The sequence below is a fragment of the Aulonocara stuartgranti genome, assembly GCF_965226115.1.
Source record: "Aulonocara stuartgranti genome assembly, chromosome: 5".
Taxonomy (NCBI): Eukaryota; Metazoa; Chordata; class Actinopteri; order Cichliformes; family Cichlidae; genus Aulonocara; species Aulonocara stuartgranti.
In genome coordinates, this window is record NC_138943.1 from 36,694,054 (window position 1) to 36,709,071 (window position 15,018).

General features: G+C 40.6%; 2 protein-coding genes across 4 annotated transcripts in view; both read left to right on the forward strand.

The window, feature by feature from the left end:
- Positions 1–15,018, forward strand: part of LOC309706775 (transcriptional repressor scratch 1-like) — a 409,990-nt gene that overhangs the window by 189,241 nt on the left and 205,731 nt on the right. The window lies entirely within an intron of this gene.
- The window catches only part of lhfpl4a (LHFPL tetraspan subfamily member 4a), a 31,221-nt gene that overhangs the window by 10,024 nt on the left and 6,179 nt on the right, over positions 1–15,018 (forward strand). Inside the window, exons 2-4 of one of the 3 annotated variants that reach the window (XM_082533318.1) lie at positions 7,371–7,607; positions 10,122–10,138; positions 11,545–11,577. In XM_082533318.1, coding sequence (XP_082389444.1) covers positions 7,371–7,607; positions 10,122–10,138; positions 11,545–11,577 — 287 coding nt within the window. Of the gene's footprint in view, positions 1–7,370; positions 7,608–10,121; positions 10,139–11,544; positions 11,578–14,657; positions 14,786–15,018 lie in introns of those variants that run through there. The other 2 variants (XM_082533320.1, XM_082533319.1) reach the window with 2 other exon arrangements.

Sequence of the window (15,018 nt, forward strand, 5' to 3'; positions counted from 1 at the left end):
TTGTAGTGTCCATTAATGGATTTATGGAGTGGAGGGAGCTCATCTCAGGAATATTTATAAGTCATATTCCTGACTTATAAAACTGATTTTATTTTAGAATGTAGCACATATTAAATAACATCAGTGTGATTTTACTTTCTTTATTTAAAAAAAATACATAAGGAAGGCATTTCTCTTGTTCCACTGGTCCCAAAGAAGCCCAATTGCCCACTAGCATAAGATTTTCTTATTCATGTCTCATACGATCAGTTTAAATTATGCTAGAATAAATCACACAATGAGCAACGACTTTTCTAAAAAGCAGCTGGAAATGGGATAGTCCTCCCTGGCACACCACAGGAAGTGTTGGATTTCCGTCTGTTTGCCCTGGCTGTTTGCCGTGTTTTGGCTGACAGTGCGTATACTGCCGCTGTGTATTCCTTGGATCCCATTCTTTCATCCTCACATCAAAAACAATGGCCATCATGTGCTCTGTTGCCACTTGCTGCCCTTTCACCACCTCCTTCTCCCCTCTTCCAAATCTTTCCATCCTCATCACCACCTTGTCTTTATGTCTCTGTCTTTTGTGTAGTTAGCCTCATTTTCCACCCAGCAGCATCCCTCCACCCTCTTTTTTTGTGTTTCTCTTCTCAACCATGGCCTCTCATCTACTCGTACTTTTAACCTGTACTGCATGTATGAAACTTACAATCATTCAGAAGAAAGGCAGGGGAAAGAAAAAGCTGAATAAATAAGTGGAAACATACAATGAACTTTAGTGATAAACTAAAGATTAACACATGTCTGTGCAGAGCAGGGGCAGTTCATTATAACTTTGTATGAAAAGAATTGTTATTCATTGTTGGGCTCAGATGGCTGGAGCTTTAATCTGGACTAGACCCAGATTCAATACTGCCACAGTCTACTGTGCGTGACGTAGCTGAGTGGTAGAAAATCGTCATCATTTTGCTGCACACATTTCTCCTTCTTTAGGAAATACAGCTTGATCCCAGAATTGATGATGATTCAGATTCTGTGGCCTTTTGAGTCACCACAGCTCAAACCAACATAACATGAACGCATCCTAATAAAACACAACTGAAGTGAATAGCTTTTGGAAGACCAGTACATCCAATGAGCATTTTACGCGCACACAGTAGGTTGTTGGGGGGTTTTTTTATGCTTGTTTTTATTTCTTTAAATTGCATGCTAAGCATTCCTTTCTGAGACTAACATTTGTTACTGATGACCCTCTAACCAGTAAATCTTGAATCATTGTAAGTTGACAGCAGCTACATTGTGATTGTCCCGTATATAATGCCGGCACAAACAGGTGTTATTTCTCATTTATTTGTTACAGCAGCAGGATGCACTTGAAGCTCAACTCTCCCAACAAAAATGACTGATACAGGGAAAGCAGGATGAATAGCAGGTGGATATTAAGGTGGCTACGGGGCAGCAATGGCACTGACAGGAGAAATGACATTCTTCAGCTTAAATCAATCCCTGAACTGGGAGGGCGTGGTTGGTATAGGATATGAGAAGAACAAATCATTGCTCTGTGTAAGATCTATTGCATGCCTGAAATAGCTGACTGGCTTCACTATATAGTGTGGGAAATGATTGCTCATGTATAAAATAATGAATAGGCTCTAATTTTTGTGGGGGTTCAATTTTAATGGAAGGTTATTTCAATAAGATTAAAGCAAGAAAAGCTCTTCTAATGGCCATTGCACAAAGGAGGTCTTAGACTTATCATGTAAATTATCAGGTAATAGTGATAAAAAAGTTTTAAGCAAAATTTCCATGTAATTAGCTGTAAAACTAGAAGATCTAAATCAAAAACCAACCACATACTTTTTGTATGTCTCATATAAAAAGGTTTTTATATGAGACATACAAACATTTCTTAGTTTTGGTTAAAATGCGAGCAGCTGGATTTTGCTTGCTTGTGACCTGTAGTATTGAATTCATACATATTTTTACATTTCAATGAAATGTTAAAAAAAAAAGATTAATTTTATGAGCTTTCAGCACATTAGACTTCAAGAAAGGCTCAGATTTATTATGCCTTGTCTAAACCCTCACACGGTACCTTTAATGCAGCCTGTAATCAAAATAACTGTATTTCCCAAACCTTACTGAGTCCTAGGGGCTCGTCGTAGCTGGGCAAGTCCATGCACCAAGTAGAGATTTAAAAAGAAAAAGACAGAGCAAAGCTTTCAGTGAGGCCACAGCTGTGTTATTAGCGTCCTGTTCCACAGCAGAGAGCGGCTAAATTAAACCCCACACTGAGAAGAGTGACAGGAATATGAGGACATCAAAGTATCATGCTACAAAAATGGGATCATGTTTGTGCTAGTCTGGAAACCACACACACACACACACACACACACACACACACACACACACACACACACACACACACACACACACACACAACTGTCTCTCACACCAGTGAGCTAACTCACAGGAAACCTACATTGATTTTTTTTTCTCTAATATGCATGAGTGCACATTCAGCGACACTCACACAGGGGACCTCCCCAGCTTTCCTGACATGGATTAAAATGAGTCTGGATGAATCATTAAAAGTGAATGTTGTTCACTTCTGTCATACAGGCAGGAGAAAAACTCGTAACAGCACATTAAACCTGCTGTCGTTGCTTCTGAAGTAAACTGCATAAATTAGATGACGTATTTTAAATGTGCCGGTAAACACTGAGGTACAAAGATCATACTTGTGCAGTGTCTGTCATAGAAACTCTCACTTAGAAGAGTCCCTTTGACACTGACTCTAGGGGTGATATATCTAGGATCATTTGATAGATCCACTTCTTTCAAACATTTATATTGCACATTTGTTTTTATTTCATCAGATAGTAATTAAACTGCTAAACAATCTTCGACCTTCCTTTTATCCAAAATTCTTACAAGAGTAGTCGACTATTTGACTCCCTGATATAATTCTCAAATGTGTACCTTAAGCAGATAAGGCATAAGCTGAAGAGGAACTAGCATCTCCCACTAATTTAGAAGATTATCGTTTAGCCTGGAAAGCCAGTTTGTCTACTCCTCTATCAACAAAACAAGGACTGAACAGTCACTTATATTTGGTCATTAGAGGACTTTAAGGAGAGCTATTCCAGTGGAATGTAACTTTCTGAAACCCACACTGAAAGTTTTGCTACTTCAAAACCTTCCGTAATTGTGTCCCAACAAGCTTTTCTAATATTCTGGCAATAAAAGGAAGTTTTGAAATGGTCCTATAGCCCATGGGTAGTGACAAGTCCAGGTTTGGGCTTTGTTTTTCCAACAGGAGTTGGACAACACCGTGTTTGAAGTAGCCTGGAACACAGCCTGATGGCAAAGAGCAATTTGGAGGGACCGCAGAGGAATCGATAGAGTCAAAGAGTTTAACAAATTAGATTGTGGGTAAAATATCAGCTGAGCTTATTGAGGGTTTCATTTGGGTTAGTATTTCAGAAACAACATCCCCAGAAACCAATTCAAAATTGTGGGATGTCTGGCATCATAACTAAAATGACTATTAGACCATGATTTTTTTTTTTTATGCCGTTAATTAATAAAGACCATTAATCGATTTTCTTAGAAATAATAAATTAGTGGGGAAACCACTCACCGAAGCTGCTTTTGTTCAGGTGTTGGCAGCAATTTTTTCTCTTTGTTTCTGGTGGAGATGCAGAGCAATGGTTCTACTTCATGCCCTGGCATAGTCCAGATTTACAAAAACTCTCCATGCCTAGAGCTTCACACATTCACACAAACCATTTACATGTTGTTGTTTTGTTAATAAATTTAACATAAACATCTATCCAGATATTTACACAAATGAATTTAAAAATGCAAATCCTTCTATAATAGTTAACTGTATTATTTCACAGTCTATAACGAGACATGGAGTGTTTGGATAGTGTTGTTATCGTTGAAGTAAACTGAATGCAGCTCAGTGTCCATTATAACAGCTGAACCCTCAACATTCCTGCATGTTCCTACGTTTTGAGTTCATACAAGTTTTTCTGGGGGGGTTTCTGCCTTGTGCTGCTCTCAATAGTAGCAATAGTCCAGTAAATGAGGCATTCAGGGACCCATCTGTTAGGGCCAGCCTGACGTCAGCTGGGCCCATACACACCAAGGGATCACTTGGGCCTTATGGGGGCATGCACATATAAACACGCACACAAAGTTTCCACAGATGCATCCTTTTGTAGTTCAAAATAGGGAAAAAAGTGATCCAAATGGTCACAAGAACAGGGCCATCAGATGTAATGTGGAGATTTACAGTTGAGTACACATGGAGGAATTTATATACGGTCTGTGACCTCTGTACAAAAAGATGTCCTATGGTTAATGTGACTGTGATGTAACTAATGCACAGCTGTCTTGTGTGTGTTGTATGTCAATTAATTTTAATTTTCAGTGGCTACAAAATTGCATTTTTGTAGTTGCATTTTGTGTGCTAGCAACCAAAGGAAAAAGCTTCATGACAGCCAGACTCTCCAGGAAGAATTTGCAGATTGCCCGATCAGTGCTTTCATTTTGCTTCATTCTAAGTGATGAACCTAATAAAAGTTGCTAAAATAAAATTTATTTACCATAGAAACAAACAATAAGACAACGGCCAACAAGAACTTAATTATGTAGAAACAATAAAACAAAAAAAGTTCCATTGGCCTTAGCCGAATAATTAAAGAGAAAGAAAGAGAGCAGTCACTTTCATTTATTTACACGGCGTTGCTTCGTGGTTACCATCACCACCATCACCATCATCACCACCATCATCACCATCATCACCATCATCACCATCACCACCACCACCACCATCATCACCATCACCATCATCACCATCACCACCACCACCACCATCATCACCATCATCATCACCACCATCACCATCATCATCATCATCACCATCATCATCACCACCATCATCATCATCATCACCATCACCACCACCATCACCACCATCACCATCATCATCACCACCATCACCATCATCATCATCATCACCATCACCACCACCACCACCATCATCACCATCACCATCATCACCATCACCACCACCACCATCACCACCATCACCATCATCACCATCACCACCACCATCATCATCACCACCATCACCATCATCATCACCACCATCACCATCATCACCATCACCACCACCATCACCATCATCATCACCACCATCACCATCATCACCACCACCATCACCATCATCATCACCACCATCACCATCATCATCATCATCATCACCATCACCACCACCACCACCATCATCACCACCATCACCATCATCACCATCACCACCACCACCATCATCACATCACCATCACCACCATCACCATCATCACCATCACCACCACCACCATCATCACCATCATCATCATCACCACCACCATCACCACCATTACCACCATCATCACCATCATCATCATCATCACCACCATCACCACCATTACCACCATCATCACCATCATCATCACCACCATCACCATCATCACCATGACCATCATCATCACCATCACCACCATGACCATCATCATCACCATCACCACCATCATCATCACCATCACCATCATCACCACCACCATCACCATCATCATCATCACCATCATCACCACCACCACCACCATCATCACCATCACCATCACCACCATCACCATCATCACCATCACCACCACCATCATCACCACCACCACCATCATCACCATCATCATCATCACCACCATCACCACCATTACCACCACCATCACCATCATCACCATCATCACCATCACCACCATCACCATCATCACCATCACCACCATCATCATCACCATCACCACCATGACCATCATCATCACCACCACCACCATCATCACCATCATCATCATCACCACCATCACCACCATTACCACCATCATCATCATCATCACCACCATCACCACCATTACCACCACCATCACCATCATCACCATGACCATCATCATCACCATCACCACCATGACCATCATCATCACCATCACCACCATCATCATCACCACCATCACCATCATCATCATCACCACCATCACCATCATCATCATCATCACCATCATCATCACCACCATTACCACCATCATCATCACCACCATCACCATCATCATCACCACCACCACCACCATCATCACCATCATCATCACCACCATCATCACCACCACCACCACCATCATCACCATCATCATCACCACATCATCATCATCACCATCATCATCAACACCATTACCACCATCATCACCATCATCACCACCACCATCACCATCATCACCATCATCATCACCACCATCATCACCACCACCATTACCACCATCATCACCATCACCATCATCACCATCATCATCACCACCATCACCATCATCACCATCATCATCACCACCATCTTCACCACCACCATCATCATCATCACCCTAGTCCTTTTGCCCGTTAGCCGCCGCTCACCACCCAATGACTCTCATCCGTCCTGACAGGCCCACTTATTGGCCTTCAGTGGCCAAAAGGTGAACCCTGATTGGTCAATCTCCTTGCAGTTTTTCCAGGCAATGATCTCTCACAGGTGTGTCACATGATCTGTGTGCCAAACTGTTAAGCGATCATGGGCGGGGGAGTATGGGGGGGGGACGTGCTCCCCAGAAACAGGTCAACAAATGTCACAATAAAAGCATGCAACAAAACTGTAAGAATAAAACAACATTATCAAAAATGATAAAACACAGCAACACATGCAAAATAATTAAACACACCAAGTTAAAACATGCCAATTACAACATGCAACATTACACCTTGTGAAACATGTTTCCTGTTTTATTTTGATAGTCCCTAGTCCTGTGTTCAGTACGTTCATTCGGCTTCCTCCCTGTCTCATTATGTCTGTATATCCCATCCCCTCGTTATCCTCTGTGTGTTTAGTCCTGTCTTCCTCTGCCTCTTGTTGTTTTCCCACATTGCTGTGTGTGTCGTCTGTGCTCTGCGGTTTCTTAGTTTTCTGTTCCAGTTCCAGTCCCAGTCCCAGTTCCTAGTTTCCAGTTCTAGGTTAGGTTTCCTTGTGTTTGGGTCTTACAGCAAAGAAAGGCTTTTTGTTATTCCTTCATGTTATGAAGCATGCGTTTGGGTCCTACAGCCTTGACATTTTCTGTCATGAGCTGTTTTTAAATGTAACACATCTGTTACTTTGACCCATCACTCTGCATGATATCATACGTGGTCCCTAACAAAATCCCGTATCACACAAGACAAATACAGTTCCACTCAGGTTGTTGTGACTACTGTTTATCTATCACATCTTTGTACTAATTATTAATTGAGTAATCCCTTTGCTCACTGCTGGCCTACATTCCCTCTTTTTTTCTTAGCCATCTGTCTCGTGCTTGGCTGTATGATCTTCCCGGATGGCTGGGACGCAGAGGTGATCCAGGACATGTGTGGTGAGGACACTGGAAAGTATACCTTGGGCAACTGCTCTGTTCGTTGGGCCTACATTCTGGCTATCATCGGCGTGCTGGATGCCCTCATCCTCTCCTTTCTGGCCTTCGTGCTGGGCAATCGGCAGAGGGACTTCCTGCAGGAGGAGCTGAAGGCTGAAAACAAAGGTGAGGATTGGAGAAAACAAACCAAGGCAGAAAAATTCATTGGAAATAAAGAGCATCATTATGTTATGTAGAAAATTCATGACAAAAGGTTAGTACACCATGTTTAAAATGTAAGGTTTCACATATCAGGACATAATAAAAACTAATTCAGTTCCATTCAATTCCATTTTATTTATATTTGTTGATATATATTTAGCACCATATCACAACAATAGCAGATAAATGCAGCCTCATATGAACAATAACAGAAATTATTATCATCATTTATTTAAAAACCAAGCCAAAATCCAGACGCTGGCTGTGACAAACTGCACTGGGGCTATTAGAGTTGTTTTTCAGGTTAAAGATAAGATTTTCTGGAGAAAACCTTATTGCCAAAAGTTTTCACTTACCAATCCAAATGAAGAATGGGTCATTCTCAGGAGCTCAGTGCGCAGAGGTCACCAACTTTTTGCAGAGTCCATAGCGACACATCTCCAAACTTCATGTGCCCTTCAGATTAGTGAGCAGCGCTTAGAGAGCTTCATGGAATAACTTTCCGTGGCTGAGCAGCTGCATCCAAGCTTTACATTACCAAGCACGATGCAAAGTGTCAGATGCTGTGGTGTAAAGCACACTTGACTCTACAGCAGTGGAGTTGTGCCCTCTGAAGTGTCTGGCAATCCAAATGAAAATCTGGATTTGGTGGTAGCCAGGAGAACAGTACTTGTCTGACTGCACTGTGCCAAGTTTGGTGAAATTTAGAGATTATGTTGTGGGGTTGTTTTTCAGGAGTTGGGCTTGGCCCCTTAGTTTCAGTCAAAGGAACTCTTAATGCTTCAGCATACCAAGACATTTTGGACAATTTCATGCTCCAAATAATCATTTCCAACTTTGGGAACATTTCCAGGATTGACAACATGACTACACACCAGTGCACAGAGCAATGTCCATAAAGACATGGATGAATGAGCTTGGTGTCGAGGAATTTGACCAGCCTGAGTACTGACCTCCACCTAATGGGATTAATTAGAGCAGAGACCTGTGAGCCAGGCCTTCTTGTAAAACATCAGCCTCTGATCTTCCAAATGTGATTTTGGAAGAACAGTAAAAGAAAATCCCATAAACACTCTAGAAACCTTTTAGAAAGCTTTCCCAGAAGACTTCCATCCATCCAACCATCTTCTTCCGCTTATCCGGGGCCAGGTCGCGGAGGCAGCAGCCCAAGCAGAAAAGCCCAGACCTCCCTCTCCCCAGCCACCTCCTCCAGCTTGTCTGGGGGAACACCAAGGCGTTTTCAGGCCAGCTGAGAGATATAATCTTTCCAGCAAGTCCTGGGTCTGCCCCGGGGCCTCCTCCTGGTGGGACATGCCCAGAACACCTCACCCAGGAGGCATCCTTGTCAGATGCCCGAACCACCTCAACTGGCTCCTTTCGATGTGGAGCAGCAGCGGCTCTACTCTGAGCCCCTCCTGGATGGCTGAACTTCTCACCTTATCTCTAAGGGAGAGGCCATCCCAGAAGAGCTGAAGATGTTATATCTGCAAATGGTGGGCCAAGGAATGGGATGTCACTCAAGTTCATATGCATGTGAAGGCAAGCAAGCCAATTCTTTTGGAAACATAGTGTATATTAGAGGCAGTAAACACATTAGAGGCTTATCTTGGGAAATCTTCAACAGAGTGCTAGTGACCAGCTATCAGCACTAAAGCAATACCTGAATGAGCAATTGCTTCCTGTATAATATTTCACTCTCTGTAATCGTGTGATTCTCATTTAAGCCTTGAAAATAAACTGCACAAGAACTGGGATAAGCTTCTGTCTGAAAGTTGGTTCTGCTTTTGCTTTTCATCAGCAGAGTACATTCAGACAACCACTTACACTGACCCACACCTGTGGAAATTTAGAGTCTCCACTGAACCTAACTTGCATCTCTTTGGAGGCCTTCATGGTAGAAACCATACAGGCACAAGGAGAACATACCTAACCTCACAATATAAAGCACCTTGTGGTAACTTCCATTGTGTTTTGGTGCTAAATCAATGTGTGCAAATACATTTTGAGTTGAACTGAATTGAGTATTACAGTAGGAGTGTTGACAAGTCCTTCAGCAAACAGATTATCAGACTGGAGTACATTAACTGCATTGGCACTCACAGACAGTGATGGCACTTCTGATATAGTGACTTAACTATGTGACCAGAACTCCCTTTATGTATGTATGAAGTATTTGGCTGTTGCAAGATTTTTAGAAACATAGTAATTGATCCCTTCTTATGAACCGCAAACAGTCAAGTATTATTTGAAAAGTGAATTCTGTATAAGCTCTGGCAGGCAGCGAGCTTTAAAAATCAGTCAGTGCACAAACTGAAACATTACGTCACATTTGGATATCTCATAACATAATTATTTAATACTAAATAAAGTTAGAATACTGTTAAAAGCTGTCAGGTCACAGCCACTACCAGGCATGTTTTCATTCAACAACCTTCAATCAGTCAAAGTGTGACCTTTGTCCTTGTTTCTTTTCCACAGACTTCATTGTGTCAAGGGTAAGTGCACATGTACGAGTACATCATGTCTTCAGTCTGTGGTTTCATGGTTGATTTACTGTATTTATCACATCATGAATATAACAGACACTAAACTCTTCAGATTTAGTCTGAATAATATCCTGTTATTATTTAGAATAGAAATACATGCTGCTCGGTATCCCATTTCAGTATTTTTTTTATTGTATTGCCAGTAAAGCAATACAATAAGATTTTCAATTAGCTGAAAAGTGTAAGCAGTTGCTGATGAGCCACTACTTTTGCTACTTTTGTTACCCTTTTTGAAAACTGACGGTATCCATTTAAAATTATATCTGCAACATGATTCAGAGAGTCTCAATACTTACTATCCTGTGCATATCCATGCATTTTTCTTAATCGCTAATTTAGTCACAATCAATTTGTCAAGTAATAGTGTCTGTTTTAAATTGCCAGTTATGTCAATTTAAAATGGCACAGTAAACAATTTATTTTCAGTCTGAGCTTCAGCTGACCTGCTGTCAGGTCAGATATTTAGCATTTGTCCTCACGAGAGCGATGGTGTTCCTTCACTTTAGAGACTCTTGTATACTCGTGTATCGACTTGAGTGAATGCAGGCTAAAATAAAAAGCACAGAGCTAGAAATGCGAAAGAATTTAGTGGGTGGTCACATGTAGAGCAAAACATCCCCGGGCACGTTTTCCCAAAGGAGCGGGACCCACTGCAAGTGGATGTGTCAAGACGTCAAGTCGGGAAAGGCCTTTCACTGAAGACTGTGCGTGATGCAGGATGTCAAGCTTCTGTGTATATTCGTCAATGTGTGTGGTCTACTTAAAAATCTCTGCACACATAAATGGGTGACAGGTGTGTCACAGGAAAGGTTCTGTGATTACAATCACTGGAGGTAGTACTGTGAATATCAACGGTGCTTCTTTGAAGTCTTTTTTTTTTAATTTAAGCTATTAGTAAAAGATATACTGAAATGTCCTTTATGAAATAAAAGCAAATGATGCACAATTTAACGAGGTGCATCCACCATCTGACCACTCAGAGATGCAGTTCATTATGAAAATTACTGTTGCATTTTCCATCTTATGCCTCGGTTTTGCTCATTGGCGTCGGCCTATGAAACACTTATATCCTTGAGTTTTTCTTCACTTCTTTCTTTGAGATCATGACTTTTTTTTTTTTTTAATAAAAGAAGTAGGATTTAAGTTCAAGGATTCAGCTGTATCCAATGGTGTTCATGCGATGTCAGGTTGATTTAATTTAAGCACCAATGTCATTGATGGGATAGCAATCTATCACTACTAGCGCTAAACAAACCAGCAGACCATCATGAATGTGAAATGTTCAAAATGCGTGCACAGTGAGATCCTTTAGTTACCATAGTGTTACATTAAAACTGCTTCCTTCCTTCCTTTAGCTCCATCTTGGTCCACCTCTGCGAATGGATGGTGTAAGACCCTGCAGTTTTGTCGAGTTAATCTCCAGCATGTTCTCCTTGCATGTGCTTTGATCAGTTATGGCTGAGAACTTGATGGCTTTCCTGTCTTGTGAGAAACTTTGCACTTAACTTTTACTTATCCTTATTTTCTAATTCTGTTTAATTAGCTTCCTTGTCAAAGAAAATGCTCAATACAATTTACAAAGTGAAAGTAATTTTTAGAGCAAATTGAATGTTAAAGGAAAGTGTTCAAAGTTTTTGGAAATATGGTCATCTTCCTGCGTCCACCTGCATCTGGACGTCAAACAGGATCTTACCGCAGTCTTTCTCAGCCATCATAGGGGGCAATATATATATAGTCTATGTTTCTCATTGGTCAGCACTGGCCCACGCCAGCTATGTTTCTCATTGGTCAAGGCTGGGACCGTCCTTAGTTTTTTGGCTTACTGCTTCAAGGAGGGCTGTGGGTTGCACTTTACATACCTTAAGTATTCAGTGTATAACTGAATAATTAAAACCAAAGGCACTGATCCATTCTCTTATGCTCTGCCAGTTCAGGGTTGTGCTGGTTTGCAGCTACTGTAGGGAGAAGGGCGGGTACACCCGGGTCAGGTCGCCAATTTGTCACAGGGCCATGTTGTTGTTAATAATTATTTTTTTTAATTATTATTATTATGATCATCATGATGATCAATTATTCATTATGATTTTATCATAAAATTAGGACGATTTTCATATCCCTCATAAATTGCTTTTTGACAAAAGGGTTTATTCCCTCTCTCTGGTGGATTTGACTCTATATGAAGAAACAGAGGTGACTACTCTGGGAATGTGTTACCTTCCCACAGGGGAACACAGCCAGTTTTTCAGGGCCTCTGGTATAGCCATCATATCCAGGTAGTAGATGACGGATACTAATTACAAGGACACTAGTTCAAAATTTACAATTTTAAAAGCTAATAAAAAGCAAAGTTATTGGCCGATAATAATCGATGGTTTTGAGATTGAATTTCAGAAAACGTAGTCCTTTTGCTCTTTACATGTTCTATGCTTAATGATGAAAAAATCTTGTGCCTTGTCTACAGATTCCTCATGTTATGTATCTGTTCTTTACAGAACAAGTAAGATACCCTGTAGTCTGGAAAAAATAACATTAAAACATGTGAGAGTTGATTTTCAATGTCAGATGATTTGATCTTGTTTAAAAAATGGCAAACATGAGACGCATGAATGCTTGGATGAGTGGAAGACCATGACCATGCCTTTCTCAGTTCTGTTTAACAGAAAGAACTTAAGATATCCCAAAATTAGGAAAAGTCCATTGTTAAAGAAGTTAAAAATTATGTTAAATATAACACATAGCTTAAATAAGTAGAAATATATGTACCTTAATATGACCACATAAGTATCTTATCAAATGTCCAACAACCATTGACCACAACGTGACCCTGGAGAGACAGCTTCTCCAAAGACAAGAGAAGTCAGCAAAAAACTGCAATAACTTCAAGATAATGTTCATCAATTTCAAATTGTGAAAACATTTAATATCTCACCATATATAGTGCATAATGTCAAGAGATTCAGCCAGTCTGGAGAAATCTCTGCAGCACTGCATTAAAACAGAATCAGGCAGGAATAGGTTTCCTCACTAGTCCAGCAGCTGGTCTCCTTGGTTACCTCCATGGATATTTACAGACTGTTAAGAGCGGATTCCAGCTGATTGCATTTTTTTTTAAGTTTATTTGCACAAAATCATTTAAAAAATAATGCAAAGGTGACTGAGAGGAAGCTTGAATTCACGGTTAATAGGATCAACAATGGGAGTTCTGCAAAGGGACAAGAGTGAATCCAGAGTGAAACGAGAGGGCTCAATAGGTACTGAACTATGTCCAAGAGTGAGTGGACTACAGTCTTACGTGGCAGTGAGCATAAACATGAGGGGTATCTTAGGAGGCAGGTCGATTCCAAGAGGGAAGTGACCAGTGGCAGAGGGCTTGCAGGCAAGTGAGTATTCCAGGTGACAATTCCAGCGATTATCACTACAGGAGTGAAGACAGTACAGTCTACAATACTCTGCCCAGAGGTGGAGCCACCATTCCAACTGAAGCTTAGATTCACTGAGAAAAACAAAGAAAACAAAAGAGAACCCAGCCGTGACAGTATTGCTGCCATCTTATTCAAAATGAGCTATTTTTCATGAAATATTAGGTCTCAGTTTAATCACTTGATATGTTTTCTATGCTCTACTGTGAATCATTTGTGGGTTTGTGCGAAGTGATTTAAATCTTACACATCTCAGATTTCTTGGAGTGAGGGTTTTATTTACTAGTTAGGCTGCATTATTCATAATGGTCAACAGGGGCGCTTTTGTGTGTAAATACATTATGTTGTGCTGTCCTTTCTTTTGGAGCACTGACGTTATTGCAATGTAAATCTGAACCTATGCTTTAAAAGACTGGTGGTCCTCAGTTAAAATGGCAAAGCAGCTGTATGTTGGTGTTTGCAGTGTAATGTTCTTTTAGCTCTCCTCCTTATCACTCCAAGTTCTTTGACAGCTTTAACCATATTAGACTTACCGTTGTGATGAGGCCCACCACGTCAAATATCTGATGCAGTAGGAATTTAATTCAATTCAGTTGAATTTTATTTATTATAGCACCAAATCACAGCAACAGTCGCCTCAAGGTGCTTTATATTGTAAGGTAGGCCCTACAATAATACATACACTGAAAAACCCAACAATCATATGAGCCCCTATGAGCAGCACTTTGGCGACAGTGGGAAGGAAAAACTCCCTTTTAACAGGAAGAAACCTCCAGCAGAACCAGGCTCAGAGAATTTAGTGTTTACAAACATACATAAATGTCAAGAAACATAATGTGCAAGAAAAATCCCCTCACACTGTAACTGGGTCCAGTACGTATGTATTTCTTGGAGGCGCGGCACCTAACAGATAATACAATATTCAATAACCTCCACATCTCACCCAACATCCAACCAACTTTGGGTAAAAAATCATTTTCATTTGACGGTTTTGTTTGAAGAATGAGTCATCTGGTAAGTGCTGGAGCTATTAATATCCTTCTCCACAGGCAGCCTTCATCAGCAACATTCAAACTCAACCCCCATCCCTCCCCATCCAGCCTGTTTGTGACAAACAGGAGGTTCATCCAGGGGCAGCTGTGACTGGCTAAATAATGGATGCCTCAAATCAGACTGCTGCTTGCTTAACTGAGTTTAATTAAACTTGATCTGACCTTGGTATTCACAGGCCAGTAAGTTGCTCCCATTTGTATTTGTGACATTTACAATAGTTTTCGGTTCTTTTAATCCATCAAAAGAAACATTTTTTTCATTGAGTTATCAATAAACATTAATAAAACATTAAAGACCTAAGATCTCATGGCAGAACTATGAAGGTTTATGCATTTCAAATAGACATAGCAGCTCTAA